At 54.2% G+C, this 14,588-nt stretch overlaps 1 protein-coding gene across 2 annotated transcripts in view; it reads left to right on the top strand.

Annotated features, from left to right (window-relative positions):
* Positions 1 to 14,588, top strand: part of CNTN2 (contactin 2) — a 35,134-nt gene that overhangs the window by 13,274 nt on the left and 7,272 nt on the right. For both annotated transcript variants that reach the window (XR_004058711.1, XM_010365428.2), the window contains exons 3-19: positions 1,837 to 1,981; positions 2,097 to 2,272; positions 2,483 to 2,578; positions 2,997 to 3,206; positions 3,496 to 3,595; positions 5,110 to 5,285; positions 5,730 to 5,866; positions 6,299 to 6,428; positions 8,125 to 8,275; positions 8,389 to 8,516; positions 8,854 to 9,029; positions 9,556 to 9,676; positions 10,207 to 10,365; positions 10,857 to 11,006; positions 13,352 to 13,422; positions 13,685 to 13,919; positions 14,280 to 14,392. Coding sequence is in view for 1 of the 2 variants with exons in the window: in XM_010365428.2 (XP_010363730.1) it covers positions 1,837 to 1,981; positions 2,097 to 2,272; positions 2,483 to 2,578; positions 2,997 to 3,206; positions 3,496 to 3,595; positions 5,110 to 5,285; positions 5,730 to 5,866; positions 6,299 to 6,428; positions 8,125 to 8,275; positions 8,389 to 8,516; positions 8,854 to 9,029; positions 9,556 to 9,676; positions 10,207 to 10,365; positions 10,857 to 11,006; positions 13,352 to 13,422; positions 13,685 to 13,919; positions 14,280 to 14,392 (2,474 nt within the window). In the remaining variant the exon portion in view is untranslated. The remainder of the gene's footprint in view (positions 1 to 1,836; positions 1,982 to 2,096; positions 2,273 to 2,482; positions 2,579 to 2,996; positions 3,207 to 3,495; positions 3,596 to 5,109; positions 5,286 to 5,729; positions 5,867 to 6,298; positions 6,429 to 8,124; positions 8,276 to 8,388; positions 8,517 to 8,853; positions 9,030 to 9,555; positions 9,677 to 10,206; positions 10,366 to 10,856; positions 11,007 to 13,351; positions 13,423 to 13,684; positions 13,920 to 14,279; positions 14,393 to 14,588) is intronic.

Here is a 14,588-nt window from a genome sequence, read left to right as displayed (position 1 = left end):
TGAATATTTGGGTGAGTGGACGGCTGAGAGCAGAGGAGAAAGGTTTCTCAGGAAGAAAGAGTCTGAATGTATTAATGTGCCCCAAGCCCATTCAGCCACGCCATCACCCAGAGTTCCTGGAGCTGCTATTGTACGAGGTGGTTCTCAGCAGACCGGCTGCCTCCCAGCCCCTCCTTTGCCCCACCTCCCAGCAGTGCCAGCTGGGGCAGGGCTCCTACCCTACACCACCATCATTAACTTGGGATTAAGCTGGGCTCTCCAGCCGAGATGATGCTGTCACCGCCCGCCGCCTCCGCCTCTGAGGCCTGCGGCGGCAGTGAGGGAGAATGGCACGAGGGATGCCTGCACCGGGCCATTTCTGGGAGCCCTGCCTCCTACCTCATTCTGAGAGCTGCTTAGCAGCTGCCCTCACTCCCAGGGGGCCAGGACTGGGCCTCAGCTGCAGCATGGGGTCACCCCCTACCCCTGGAAGAGGACTGACGGCTGGATGCGCTGGGAAAGGAGCTAATTGGTTAATAGGGATCCCTTTCCCCATGACCCACCAAGGAAGGCCTGAAATCAGCTGTGTTAAGAGGTAGAAGCCAATTAGGGATAGCCTGGCTCCCACCTGACACGGCAGAGGCAAAACGGACTGGCCTCACCAGTCAGCAGAGAGCCCACCCCAGCCCTGTCGAAAGGCAGGTGCGATGTCCAGCCAATCTGTGGCTCTTCATCCCCTGCCCTGCCCTGCAGCAGGACAATGATGCATGAAGAGAGAGGTCTGCCCCATTTGCCTGTGGGGTACTCATTGGTCCACCAAGCTTAGGAGGAATTGATCTGTCTGTGCCACAGACTTGCTGGGTGACCATGGGCAAGTCACTCCCTTTCTGAACATTTCTTGAATTGTGATACTGGAATTGTATAAAACTGCCACCAAAGCAAACTGCCCACCCTCCACCCATCAAAGCAAACTGCCCACCCTCCACCCATCAAAGCAAACTGCCCACCCTCCACCCACCTTCTCTTCCAAGTCCCCACCCAACACGTGGCTCCAGCAAACATCTGCTTGCCCGCCACCTTCCAAGGGTTTGTCTGGCTGAATCCTCACGCAGACCCTGGGAGGTGAATTCATATTATTTTCATATCACAGGTGAAGACATTGAGGCTCAGAAGGGTTCCACAACTTTCCCAAGGTCCCACGGCTAGTAGAGGGCCAGTCTAGTCCCCAGGCCCAGGCCTCGTGGTCCACACTGCCCCAGTAAGGGTATTAGGCTCCAGGGACATACATCCTGTCTGCATGTTTGTGGCTGGCAATGTCTCATGCACCTCACACCCCACAGATCAGTTCTTCTGCAAGGCTCCCTTAAAAGCCCCCTGAGAGGTAGAACAGCTTCCATTCTGAGGCCCCAGCACCTTGAACTTTATGGCATTTGCCACCTTGCACTGCCAATTTCCTGTTTCCCGCCTTGGACCGCAAGCCCCTTGAAGAAGAGGGACTGTGTCTTAATCATTTTTACAAGCCAGTCTCTAGCCCAGTGCTGGGTATAGAGCGGGTGCTCAATACCTGAGTGTAGGATGGGTGATTGACTGAACTGATATGGCCAGATGGGGCTTGCCCAGCCTATTTAAATTCAAATTTAAATGAATTAAATAAAATGTAAAATGTCATCCCTCAGTTGCAATAGCCCCATGTCACGTGCTCAATAGCCCCACGTGGCTAGTGGTTACCACATTGAACAGTGCAGAAAATGGAACATTCCCATCATCAGAGAAAGTTTTACTGGACAGCACAGCCCAAGAGGCCAGGCTCCGGCCAGGCCCAGGCTCTGAGGCCTCTGGTGGTGTCCTCACCTGCAGCTTGGAGTTCAGCCCTGGGATCCCCAACCACCTTTGGGCCTGTCTTTGAAGACCAGCCCCTCAGTGTGCTATTCCCAGAGGAGTCCACGGAGGAGCAGGTGTTGCTGGCATGCCGCGCCCGGGCCAGCCCTCCAGCCACCTATCGGTAAGGCCTCTGCAGGGGGTGCTGGGAGGCCCTAGGCAGCCATTGAACCTTCCCTCTCATCAGCCCTGCCACCAGGCAGGACTCAGAGGTCCCCTTCCTCCGTCCCCTGCTGCAGGTGGAAGATGAATGGCACTGAGATGAAGCTGGAGCCAGGTTCCCGTCACCAGCTGGTGGGGGGCAACCTGGTCATCATGAACCCCACCAAGGCACAGGATGCCGGGGTCTACCAGTGCCTGGCCTCCAACCCAGTGGGCACCGTTGTCAGCAGGGAGGCCATCCTCCGCTTCGGCTGTGAGACCCGCGGGGGACCAAGACACTTTGCGGGAGGGGGAGGGGGGCTAGGAGAAAGTACCCAGAAAGGACAAGTGACACCCTCAAGCCAGGCCTTCCTGACCTCACATGACATGCCTTAGTGAACTGCTGCTTCTCCGTGAAGGATGAGTCAGGGAGGGGCTCGCAGGCCAGGAGGACAGTGCCTGAGCCCCTGGTCTCTGCCTCCAGTTCTGCAGGAATTCTCCAAGGAGGAGCGAGACCCAGTGAAAACCCATGAAGGCTGGGGGGTGATGTTGCCCTGTAACCCACCTGCCCACTACCCAGGTGAGTCCAGACCTTGGGCCACGGTAAAAGAGGGCACAGGAAGGGCTACCAGAAATTTGGCAGAAGAAGGATGGAATAAAAGGTGACCCCTGCAAATGACCCTTAGAAGCACCCATCCCTGGGACCCTAATTTTAAATGATCTGTGTTTTCTTTATGGGTCTGTCATTTTCCATCTCTGTGCCCTGCTTCCACCTTCAAACTGGGTGGTCCCTGAGGGCTGCGATCGCTGACAGACTTAGTGCTCTCTAAGGGCAGGAATAGTCACTTCTTCCCTCTAGGTCTCCCCTTAGCCCCAGTTCAGAGCATGGTGGCTGTCAGGACAGGGCTTGCAGAACCCCACCAGCATGCTGGGGTCCCACCCAGAGTGGTCCTGTTAGCCCAGCACCCCCTGGGTTCCTCAAACTCCTCACATCCTAGGCTTGTCCTACCGCTGGCTCCTCAACGAGTTCCCCAACTTCATCCCGACGGACGGGCGTCACTTCGTGTCCCAGACCACAGGGAATCTGTACATTGCCCGAACCAATGCCTCAGACCTGGGCAACTACTCCTGTTTGGCCACCAGCCACATGGACTTCTCCACCAAGAGCGTCTTCAGCAAATTTGCTCAGCTCAACCTGGCTGCTGAAGGTCAGGCTCGGTCAGGCGTGGCGGGAGGGAGGGAACTGGAAGGGTCAGCGGGCATTGGGAAAAGGGTTTTTCCTTTGGAGACTGGAAGATCGGCTTGCAGGGCACTGATTCCAGGCCCTGGACCCCCAGATCCTCCTGCTTCAAATCCTCAGGCCCTTGCCCTAGGCCTCAGGGAGATTCCACACAGCTGCCAAGGCATAGTTGGCTCTGAAAGGTGCTGAGATCCCAAGCACGGTAGCACCTGACCTGGAATCATCTGCATCTGATTTGTAAAATTCTCTCTCCCCAGATACCCGGCTCTTTGCACCCAGCATCAAGGCCCGGTTCCCAGCAGAGACCTATGCACTGGTGGGGCAGCAGGTCACCCTGGAGTGCTTTGCCTTTGGGAAGTGAGTGTGAAAAGGGAGGGGTACCAGGGCACAGTCTCTTGGGGGCACAGGTGACCCCAGGGTGAGGGCAGGCAGAGTCAGGGCTGTCATCTTGGTGTCCCTCACAGGGTCTAGCAAAGTACTGGGCACACAGTGGGTATCGACCACCACTCACTGGACACTAACTCTCTGGGTGAGGCACCGCATGTGCCAGGAGTCTTCCACGGCCAGAATCACTTGGTCCTCCAGCAGCACACGGCAGGCTCAGACAGCTTGAGTAACACCCAAGGCTGGAGGCAGGCAGCACAGTGTACAGACTCCAACCCTGTCTGCCTCGTTCAGACCCCAGCTCTGCCACCCGCAGACCTTGGGTAAACTGCCTAACTTCTCTGTGCCTCAGTTTCTTTATGGTGGTAATAATAGTACCCACCTCATAGGGTTGTCATGAGGATTAAATCAGTTCATATATGTGAGGTGCTGAGAACAGTGCCTGGAATTTAGGAAAGCGTTCCGTGAACGTTAACAGTGATCTATTTGAGAATCACAACAGAAAGCGTTCTCTTTCTTGCACTCTTAGAAGAAAGATTCACTGGAACAGGGCTAAGCAAACAGCAGGTGCTCAATAAATGTTTGTAGAATGAAAGAAAGAATGTGATTTGTACTTTGACCCCTCCTCCCTCAACTATCTCCTGTGGTTACCTGGGATAATCTTTGCCTTGTGGGAAGTTTTGGGCTTCCAGAAAATCCACGTGAAAAGCATGTGGAAGGGGGGCCAGGTACAGTGGTTCACATCTGTAATCCCAGCACTTTGGGAAGCCAAGGAGGGCAGATCACAAGGTCAGGAGATCGAGACCATCCTGGCTAACACGGTGAAATCCCGTCTTAACTAAAAATACAAAAAAATTAGCCGGGCGTGATGGTGGACGCCTGTAGTTCCAGCTACTTGGGAGGCTGAGGCAGGAGAATGGCGTGAACCCGGGAGGCGGAGCTTGCAGTGAGCCAAGATAGTGCCACTGCACTCCAGCCTGGGCGAGAGAGCGAGACTCCATCTAAAAAAAAAAAGAAAAGAAAAGCATGTGGAAGAGGAATATATTAACCATTAAAACTGATACCTCAGTCCGTTTTAGTGCACAGATTACTAATAGCTAAAGTCCCTTTGAAAAGTAGGGGGGCAAGGCCTGCCCTGTAGAGGCAACGGAAAAGAGAACCCATAAAGACCCAGTTCACAGGCCACTGTGGCGGAGGGCAGACCCTGCTTCAGAGTGCAGACCCCGCAGAAGCCCAGCTTCACTGGCTCGAGGGTTGTTGCAGGAGGGATGGGTAGAGGAGCCCTGCCTCTTGCCCCTTCCCTGCGTGTGCTCCGAACCTACCTGGGAGAAGAGAGTGAGGATCAGCCAGAAGGCACCCTCTCTCCCTCTGTTCCTCTCAGGCCCAGCGTCTCAGGAGGGCCTGAGAGTCTGGGTATGAGGAGCTGTGGGCACTGGAGGGGTAGGCCCAGCTTAGCCCACACCCTCTGGCTTTGTTTCTCCTGCCAGCCCTGTACCCCGGATCAAGTGGCGCAAAGTGGATGGCTCCCTATCCCCACAGTGGACCACAGCTGAGCCCACCCTGCAGATCCCCAGCGTCAGCTTTGAGGATGAGGGCACCTACGAGTGTGAGGCGGAGAACTCCAAGGGCCGAGACACCGTGCAGGGCCGCATCATCGTGCAGGGTACAGAGCCAGGGACACCTTCTCCGCCCCTCCCGACCGCCCTTCCTGCCTTCACCCTTGTCCCCAAGGAAACAGACCCAAAAGTCAGGGAGGAGACTGGGAGGCCCCCTGCATGAGCCTGCTTGCCCTAGGACTGCACTGAGTCTGGGACCAGAAGAAGCTAGTGCTGTGGTCAGCTCAGAGCTTCAGTCAGGGGTGCAGAAAGCACACAGGAGGCTCCAGAATGATTTAAGTTGCGAACGCAGCCACTGGCACAACCACAGAGTGCCAGCTTTCTTGTGCCTCCTTCTTCCTGCCCCCTCCTCTTTGTCCTCTCCGTCCCGGAATGCTGATGGCACCCTCTGCTGTCTGGCACAGGTACTGCTACCCTGATTTTCTGTTCCTTTTAATGAGCCGGAAGCTCCTCCTAGCTCATGCCAGGTTTTCTTTTCCGGGCTCCCACAGCTCAGCCTGAGTGGCTGAAGGTGATCTCGGACACAGAGGCTGACATTGGCTCCAACCTGCGTTGGGGCTGTGCAGCCGCCGGCAAGCCCCGGCCTACAGTGCGCTGGCTGCGGAACGGGGAGCCTCTGGCCTCCCAGGTAGGAGACATGGGATTCCTCCCACACATAACTGTCCTCTGCTCACTTGGTTCCCTCACCCCCCAGAACTTCCCCTGCACCACTAGTAGCCCTCTGGGCTAATTAGGGTGTCAAAGGGTGGTCCTAGGACCACCTGAAGACTTCTTCCCATCCCAGTCCCATGGCCACAGGCTGGGGCTGGATCCAGGCACAATTCAGCCACAAAAGAAGTGATGTGGTCCTGACTGGATCACCTCACCCTTCCAGCTTTGGGGAAGCCTGGGTAATCTGCATCCTGAGGTTCCAGGTGGCCCTGAGGTAGGACTGGACATACAAGCCATATCCTCTAGGGATTATCAGCCTAAAATCTCCACTGCCCCCACCCCTGCCAACCCCTCCTCCCTGTGGCTCCAGTGGTCCTGATCCCCCTGGGCTCTGGGCTCTTCTGCACAGAACCGGGTGGAGGTGTTGGCCGGGGACCTGCGGTTCTCCAAGCTGAGCCTGGAGGACTCAGGCATGTACCAGTGTGTGGCAGAGAATAAGCACGGTACCATCTACGCCAGTGCCGAGCTAGCCGTGCAAGGTAAGGGGCCCAGGGAGGCAGGGGACATCCCAAGGACATGCATATGGTGGCTTTCAGAGCTCTGAGTTTAGGTGTTTCCAAACACACATGCACATACCCTATAGCAATTTTCCTTGGTTTTCCAAGTTTCTAAGTAGGAGAACTCAGAGATTTAAGAAAGGGGATGAGACACAGGGTTGAGAGCTGCCAAAGGGCAGGGTCTCTGACTTGTCCCATGTCTGGCACACAGTAAATATTTGCTACACTGAAAAAAAATGGAAACCAAATCAATCAGATCTGTGTAACCCAACCCTTTCGGCTATGTGAGCTTTGGCAAGTTACTTAGTGTTTCTGTGTTTCAGTTTCTTGATTATAAAATATAGGCAGTAATAGTCCTGCCCTCCTGGGCTGCTGTAGGGAACAAGTGAGATGAAAGAGGTACAGCATAAAAGGCCTGCCCATTTTATGCTGGTGCCTGGGAAATGCCAGCCAGTGCTAATATTTAGTTGTGTGATTTGATCTCACTGAGCCTCAGTTTCCTCATCCATAAAATGGACACAGTGATACCCACCACATCAAGTTTTAGTGAAGCTTTGCTAAGAAGCATTCATTCGTTCCTTCATCCATTCAACCAATACTTACTCAACACCTCACAGAGGACGAATACGAAAGATACAGTCTCTGCCTTTAAGTAGCTTACAATCCAGCAGAGGGAAAGGGACAAATAAACCCAAAATCAAACAATTAAACAATTTCAGCTAGCCATCAAACATAGTATAAAGAAAATCCAGGCAGGGTGCAGTGGCTCATGCCTGTAATCCCAGCACTTTGGGAGGCAGGGGTGGGTGGATCACCTCGAGCTCAGGAGTTCGAGACCAGCCTTGGCAACATGGTGAAACCCCATGTCTATGAAAAACGCAAAAATTAGCCAGGCATGGTAGCACACACGTGTAGTCCCAGCTACACAGGAGGCTGAGGCAGGAGAATCAATTGAGCCCTGGAGGCAGAGGCTGCAGTGAGCTGAGATTGTGCCATTGCACTCCAGCCTGGGCAACAGAACAAGACTGGTCTTAAACGAAAATAAAAGAAAATCGAGTAGAGTGATGGGCGTGAGATGGGCTTGTTAGATGGGGTGGTCAGAGAAGTCTTCTATGAGGAAGTCCCAATTAGGGTGTGTGACCTGAATGTTAAGGAGCCAGCCGCGTGAAGATCTGGGGAATTTCCAGGCAAGATTTACAGCAAGTGCAAAGGTCTGGAGGCAGGAAAAGACTTCACAACTTCAAAAGAGAGAGGGAAAAAAGGCTAGGTGATTGGAACATAATGAGTGGGAGAGAGTGGAGCAAGATGTGATTGGAAAGATGGAGACTTATTTGTGAAGAGCCGGGCTCCACTGAGTGTGAGTTGAAAAAGCTGTTCATTCCTCGCTGGGTGGAGAAAAGATTGTAGGAGGAACGCGCAGAAACAGGAAGACTGAAGTGGGGCGGCGGCGGCGGCGGGGGGGGGAGTTGAGGGTGGGGGCTGGGGAGGGCGGTGGTGTCAATAGTCCAGGCAAGAGATTTGATAGCTTAGGCCAGAGAAAAAAGGGCTTGGTTCTGAAAGAATTCTGGAAGAGGTGCTGGTAGGAGTCACTCATGAGGTGGCCTCAAAGGGCAGGCCAAGTAACGTCTTCATCAAGGGTGACAGTACTTTTCTCTGTGGCTCTCCCCTTTCCTTCCAGCACTCGCCCCTGACTTCAGGCTGAATCCTGTGAGGCGTCTGATCCCTGCAGCCCGCGGGGGAGAGATCGTTATCCCCTGCCAGCCCCGGGCAGCTCCAAAGGCCGTGGTGCTCTGGAGCAAAGGCACGGAGATTTTGGTCAACAGCAGCAGGTACCACCCACACCCCACCCTGCACAGTTCCTGCTCCGCCTCGTTAGGAGGCTAATTCCCCTCATATGACAACCGTCCCTGAGTTGGGCACATCTGCTTTGTCCTTGCCACAGAGTGACTGTAACTCCAGATGGCACCTTGATCATAAGAAACATCAGTCGGTCAGATGAAGGCAAATACACCTGCTTTGCTGAGAACTTCATGGGCAAAGCCAACAGCACTGGAATCCTGTCTGTGCGAGGTGAGGGCTGCCATGTGGGTAGGCCGGGGTCTCAGCCTCCTCAGGGTACTGTCCTCCCCATCATCCTGCTCCTGTGTCCCACATTGCTCCTAGTTTGGTGTCGAGGCCACCCCCGGATTCAGTTTCGCTTGGGACCACCCCCTGGCCACCATCGAGACTCCGGTCATGCTTCCCTGCCTGCCACACACTCATGCAGTCCTGGGAAGTTGGGACATGTGGGTCACACCGCCTCTTCTCTTTGCTGGACCTTAGGACAGAGCCTCTCAGCTGGCCCTGCGGCCCCTGCCTGTGCCCGTTTCCTCCCCCATCCACCCAGGGGCCTTGTTTTACTTGGCAGATGCAACCAAGATCACCCTAGCCCCCTCGAGTGCCGACATCAACTTGGGTGACAACCTGACCCTACAGTGCCATGCCTCCCACGACCCCACCATGGACCTCACCTTCACCTGGACCCTGGACGACTTCCCCATCGACTTTGATAAGCCCGGAGGGCACTACCGAAGAACCAGTGTGGTGAGGCCTACGGCCAGAGCCCCATGGCTTCTCCCTCTTTCCAGAGAGACAGGGGCCCCAGGATGTCCTAAGCCATCCCCACCTTTAAGTCCCCCATAGCCTAAGCATCCCCATTCCCTCAGGCCCACACATGGCAAACTCATCCTTGGATGAATAGCCGTCCTTCCTGGATTCCACCCAGGGACCATGCATATAGGAGAGGGTTAGGGACAAACCTGGAATTGTGGGCAGCCACCAAGACACTCCCACTACTGTTCTTGTTGGCCTGCCCCCTAGGGCAAATGACATTATTAATGTGGACAGTCATTGACTCTCTCCTGAAACAAACTTTGTTGTTTAGTCCCCACTGGTTCTAAGTGATGAGTCATGATTCCTCCCATTGAACAGACAGGAAAACTGAGGTCCAGCGGGGTCCATGGATGTCACGGAGTAGGGGACTCCCAAGCTCTGCCTCATGTCTCATAGCCTGCTTCACTGGTCAGGGCCGGTGCTCTGACCTGCCGCCCCTAACTGTCCCCATGTGCAGAAGGAGACCATTGGGGATCTGACCATCCTGAATGCCCAGCTGCGCCATGGGGGGAAGTACACGTGCATGGCCCAGACGGTGGTGGACAGCGCATCCAAGGAGGCCACAGTCCTGGTCCGAGGTGAGGGGTTTCCCACCTCTACCCCTACCACAACTCCCTTAAAGCCCAGCTGGGCTGTTCTGACCTGCTCGCCCCATCTCCCCTCCCCTCCCTCAAAGCTGTGGGGAAGGGCTTCTGGCGGAACTCCTGTGAACTGGATATATCCTGCGGTTCTTCACATGACCTAAATGATCAAGACATTTTTCTTCCAAAGCCAAAGTTTAAAAAATCCACTCCTAAACACATCCCAAGACAGGAGTGCTTTACTCAGCCCTGAAGTTTTCAAAGCCTAGTGCTGGGAAATCTATGCACCTCTCCATGTGACAGCCTCTGTGAGCCCCCCAGCCTTGAGACACATCCCCCCACCCTCCAACTGGCACCCGCCCCAACTGCCCACATCCCTTGCCGGCGCTCCCTCCTGGGTGTGTGTTCACTGCGCCCTCTGCTGACCTGTCTTGGTACTGTACCAGCTCAAGCCTGGCTGGGAGGAGGTTGGCTCAAATTGGAAGCTGCCCAATTCTGACCCACTGTGTTCTGACCTCTTGGTGCAGGTCCGCCAGGTCCCCCAGGAGGCGTGGTGGTGAGGGACATTGGCGACACCACCATCCAGCTCAGCTGGAGCCGTGGCTTCGACAACCACAGTCCCATCGCTAAGTACACCCTGCAAGCTCGCACTCCACCTGCAGGGAAGTGGAAGCAGGTTCGGACCAGTAAGTGTGACCCCACCCGGGTCAGTGCTGATGAGGCTTGGCTGGGTGTAGGAGGTAGAAAGGGTCAAGGGTTGGGGATCAGGGGTCTGAGGGCCAGGGCTGAGCCTGGTTCAAAGAGGGACAAGCTTTGCCCTCTGCCAGCAGAGAGCATGCAGGCAGGCAGGAAGACAGTCACATAGGAAGTAGGACAGTCGGGAAAGAGTTAGAAGAGGAGGCGCTTAGTCTATGCCCTTGAAGAATTGGTAGGATTGTTTCTGGAGCAATGAAAATATTCGTAGGGGCATGGGGGTGCACACAGCAGTAGCAGAGGTACCAAGATAGGGAAATTGAGTAGTTTTTCAATAATTTCTGAAAAAGGTACTGAGTGTTTAGTATGTGGCAAGTACCGAAGTGCGGGCTGGGTAGATAAGTGGTGATTCAGGCCAGTGCCTGCCCTCTGCATCCAGATGAATAAGCAAATGCTGGAACATGGACTCCCTGGTGCCTTGCAGATCCTGCAAACATCGAGGGCAATGCCGAGACTGCACAGGTGCTGGGCCTCACCCCCTGGATGGACTACGAGTTCCGGGTCATAGCCAGCAACATTCTGGGCACTGGGGAGCCTAGTGGGCCCTCCAGCAAAATCCGGACCAAGGAAGCAGGTGAGAGTCCTGTGTGTCCCAGAGAACTATCATCAGGGCAGAGACCCTGGCACCACTTATAGGAAGTGCCACTCCAGCCGCAGTTACGCTGAGTTCCAACCCTGCTCACAGGCTTCAGACTCTCACAAAACAGACAAGGACAGAACACCAAGTTGGGACCAGGCCCACCGCATGGACAAACCATCTAGTCTAAACTCCTCATTTAAAAACTGATCAACCTTACAACTGCATGCGAATCTCTAAGTTTTTTACGTTTAACTTTTAAAAGTGGAAAAACCAAAGTTCGGAGAAGGAAAGAGTTACATTGACATAGCTTGGACTTGAACCCAGGACCATGGGGTGGTAGACAGATGTCCTCCTGGAAAAGTATGCGCTACAGAAATCAGTTAATGCTGGCCGGGCAAGGTAGTAATCCCAGCACTTTGGAAGGCAGAGGCATGCAGATCACCTGAGGTCAGGAGTTCGAGACCAGCCTGGCCAACATGGTGAAACCCCATCTCTACTAAAAATACAAAAATTAGCCGGGCGTGGTGACACACACCTGTAAATCCCAGCTACTCGGGAGGCTGAAGCAGGAGAATGGCTTGAACTCGGGAGGTGGAGGTTGCAGTCAGCCGAGATCGTGCCACTGCACTCCAGCCTGGGCGACACAGTGAGACTCCATCTCAAACAAAAAAGAAAGAAAGAAAAAATCAGATGATGTGAAAGATGTGTGTGTGTGTGTGTGTGTGTGTGTGTGTAGGTGTGTGTGTATGTGTGTATGTATGTGTGTGTGTGTGTATGTGTGTATGTGTGTGTGTGTGTGTATGTGTGTATGTGTGTGTGTGTATGTGTGTGTGTGTATGTATGTATGTGTGTATGTGTGTGTGTGTGTGTGTTCTGTGCAGGGGGCTAGAGAAGCAGCCAGTGTCTCCAAGCCCTTTAGATGATTTCTTTGGGAGCAGATGGAATGAATAACCTGCCCACAACCCTCAGCAAAAAGCATGTGGGTGTCAGAACTTGAGGGGAAGGAGGGTGAGAAGAGAATCCAGGAAGGGGCGGGGGGGGGGCACAGGCTCCAGTCAGCATCTGCTGAGAGGCTCCTGCCCATCTCCAAGCCATTCGCAGGGGAAGGCCTGGAATGAGAGCCCTGGGATCCTGGGACCAGGGGCATAGATTCAGAACCCTGCCTTCCTTCCTCTCACCTGCCCAGACCTGTTGCACTGGATGTGTAGTGAGGGTCCATCTTCTTGTCTCCCTGAAACATGTTCTCCTACATGCCCCAAACGAACTCTCCAGGCCCTTTTTCCAGAAACACTCAACATTTTTAGCGGGTATCTCTTCTGAGCAAGAAATTCCAAAGGGAACACTTTCTTTGATTGATCCTGAACTTCTTGGAGGGTCAAGTGTGGAGAAGGGAGGGGACTCCTTTATTCTATTAATAGTATCCCAGGAGCTGAGGAGTGCAAAGACAGTTGTGAGGCAAAGGAAACATGACGGGCTTTAAAATCAGAAGAACTGAGATCAGATTCCACCTGTGTCATGTATTAGCTGTGTGACCTTAGGCAAGTCGATTAACTACTCTGGGCCTCAATCTTTCCACCATGAAAAGGGCAATAATAACACTCACCTCACAGGATCAAATGGCCAATGTGTTTAGGTGCCTCTTGCAAATTACAGGGCCCTAAACTATTGTCATCAGAAGCAAGTGAAAAACCTCCAGCTGCTGGATTCTCTGCGAAAATATTTTGACCCCCAGCCAAGTTACTCTCTGCTAAGCTACAGGAGCTGATGAAATAAATTCTTGTTTTAATATCAGCCTTGTTTAATACTAGAGACAATTAGGAGATTAAATCTGCAATAAAAAGAAAAATAGTAATATATCACCCTGGAGCCCAAAAGTAGTTTGTTTTGTTTGTTTGTTTGTTTGCATTAACTGCAGTTTTGGGTTATTTATTCCCCTTATTTTAAAGCAAACGAGAGTTGGTCTCTGTGATTTAGTTTAAGTTGATGGAGTAAGGAGGACAATGATCGTGTGTGCATCATCCGCTCTATGCTAACCATCGTCCTGTTTAATTTCATTCTCATTACGGCCTTTGAGAGAAACATGATTATCTCCATGGAGAAGAGAATCAGAGGCGCAGAAAGGTTAAGTAACTTGCCCAGGGAAACACAGCTAATAATGGCAGAGGTGGGATTTGACTGCCTGACTCCAGAGCCTATGTTCAGAGAGACCATTGGAGGTCAACCCAGGGCCCAGTTGAAGGGGTTCCCCATCTTACGGTGCTCTACAGGCACAGGCTCAGGGCTTTCCTTTCTTCCCTGCTCATTAACAAGCCGTATCGGTGTCTCTTGGCGCTTGACAGCCCCCTCGGTGGCACCCTCAGGACTCAGCGGAGGAGGTGGAGCCCCCGGAGAGCTCATCGTCAACTGGACGGTAAGCCGGAAGAGTCAGATGTCCTCCTCCCCGCTGACTCCTCTCCTGCTTGAGCAGTTGCAGAAAGAACCACTGCACAGCTCTGACTCAAACGCGGACAACTTCCGGTCCCCCTCCCACGCACCCGCTGCCCCTCACGCAAATCCACGCTGCAGGCGCCGGCGTCCAGGGCCGCCACTCTTGGCAAAGGTTGGGTGGGGCCAGGGAACGGGCAGGGACACGTGCCGCGGATCCTCGCCCATGCCACGCTCTTGCCTCTCAGCCCATGTCACGGGAGTACCAGAACGGAGACGGCTTCGGCTACCTGCTGTCCTTCCGCAGGCAGGGCAGCACTCACTGGCAGACCGCCCGGGTGCCCGGCGCCGATGCCCAGTACTTCGTCTACAGCAACGAGAGCGTCCGGCCCTACACGCCCTTTGAGGTCAAGATCCGCAGCTACAACCGCCGCGGGGAGGGGCCGGAGAGCCTCACTGCACTCGTGTACTCCGCTGAGGAAGGTGAGCTGCTCCCAGGCCCACTGCTGGTCCCTACCCCAGCCACTTGTCCACAGGAGTGTGGGGTGGGAGGACGCTACTCATCTCCCAGCTCAGTTCCATAGGAGGAGGTTGAGAGGACACTTGGGTTCCACACCACTGGCCTCATTTCCAGCTCTTGCTACCTTGTCTCCCTTCGGGGTTAGGAAAAGGGAGGCTCTCTGGGAAGAGAAGTGGGTCCTGGAGCATTGCTTGGGGGGCTCCCACTCGGCCTTCATCCTAAGCCCTGGGCTTTCCTCCAAAATCTTAAGCAAAGGCAATCCTGGTTGGGGGGTGCCCCAGGGGGGTCCTGGGAATCCAAACCCATTCTGTATTGGTCCCCAGAGCCCAGGGTGGCCCCTACCAAGGTCTGGGCCAAAGGGGTCTCATCCTCAGAGATGAACGTGACCTGGGAACCCTTGCAGCAGGACATGAATGGTATCCTCCTGGGGTATGAGGTGAGCACCAACCTGTGGCTTGGGAGAGGAAGGGGTGCTGGGGCTTCAAAGCCAGGTGGGAACAACTTGCAGCTTACTAATCATTCCTCCTGGTGTCCCTGGTTCACTGGCATGGCAAACTGAGCATCCAGTCTATGCAGCACTGTGGATGCAAGTTTCACTAAAACCCCAGGGCAGGCCAGGCGCGGTGGCTCGT

The sequence above is a fragment of the Rhinopithecus roxellana genome, chromosome 8 (assembly GCF_007565055.1).
Source record: "Rhinopithecus roxellana isolate Shanxi Qingling chromosome 8, ASM756505v1, whole genome shotgun sequence".
In the NCBI taxonomy this organism is placed as follows: Eukaryota; Metazoa; Chordata; class Mammalia; order Primates; family Cercopithecidae; genus Rhinopithecus; species Rhinopithecus roxellana.
Note: the sequence above shows the minus strand (reverse complement) of the source record. Positions and strands in the feature narration are given on the sequence as shown.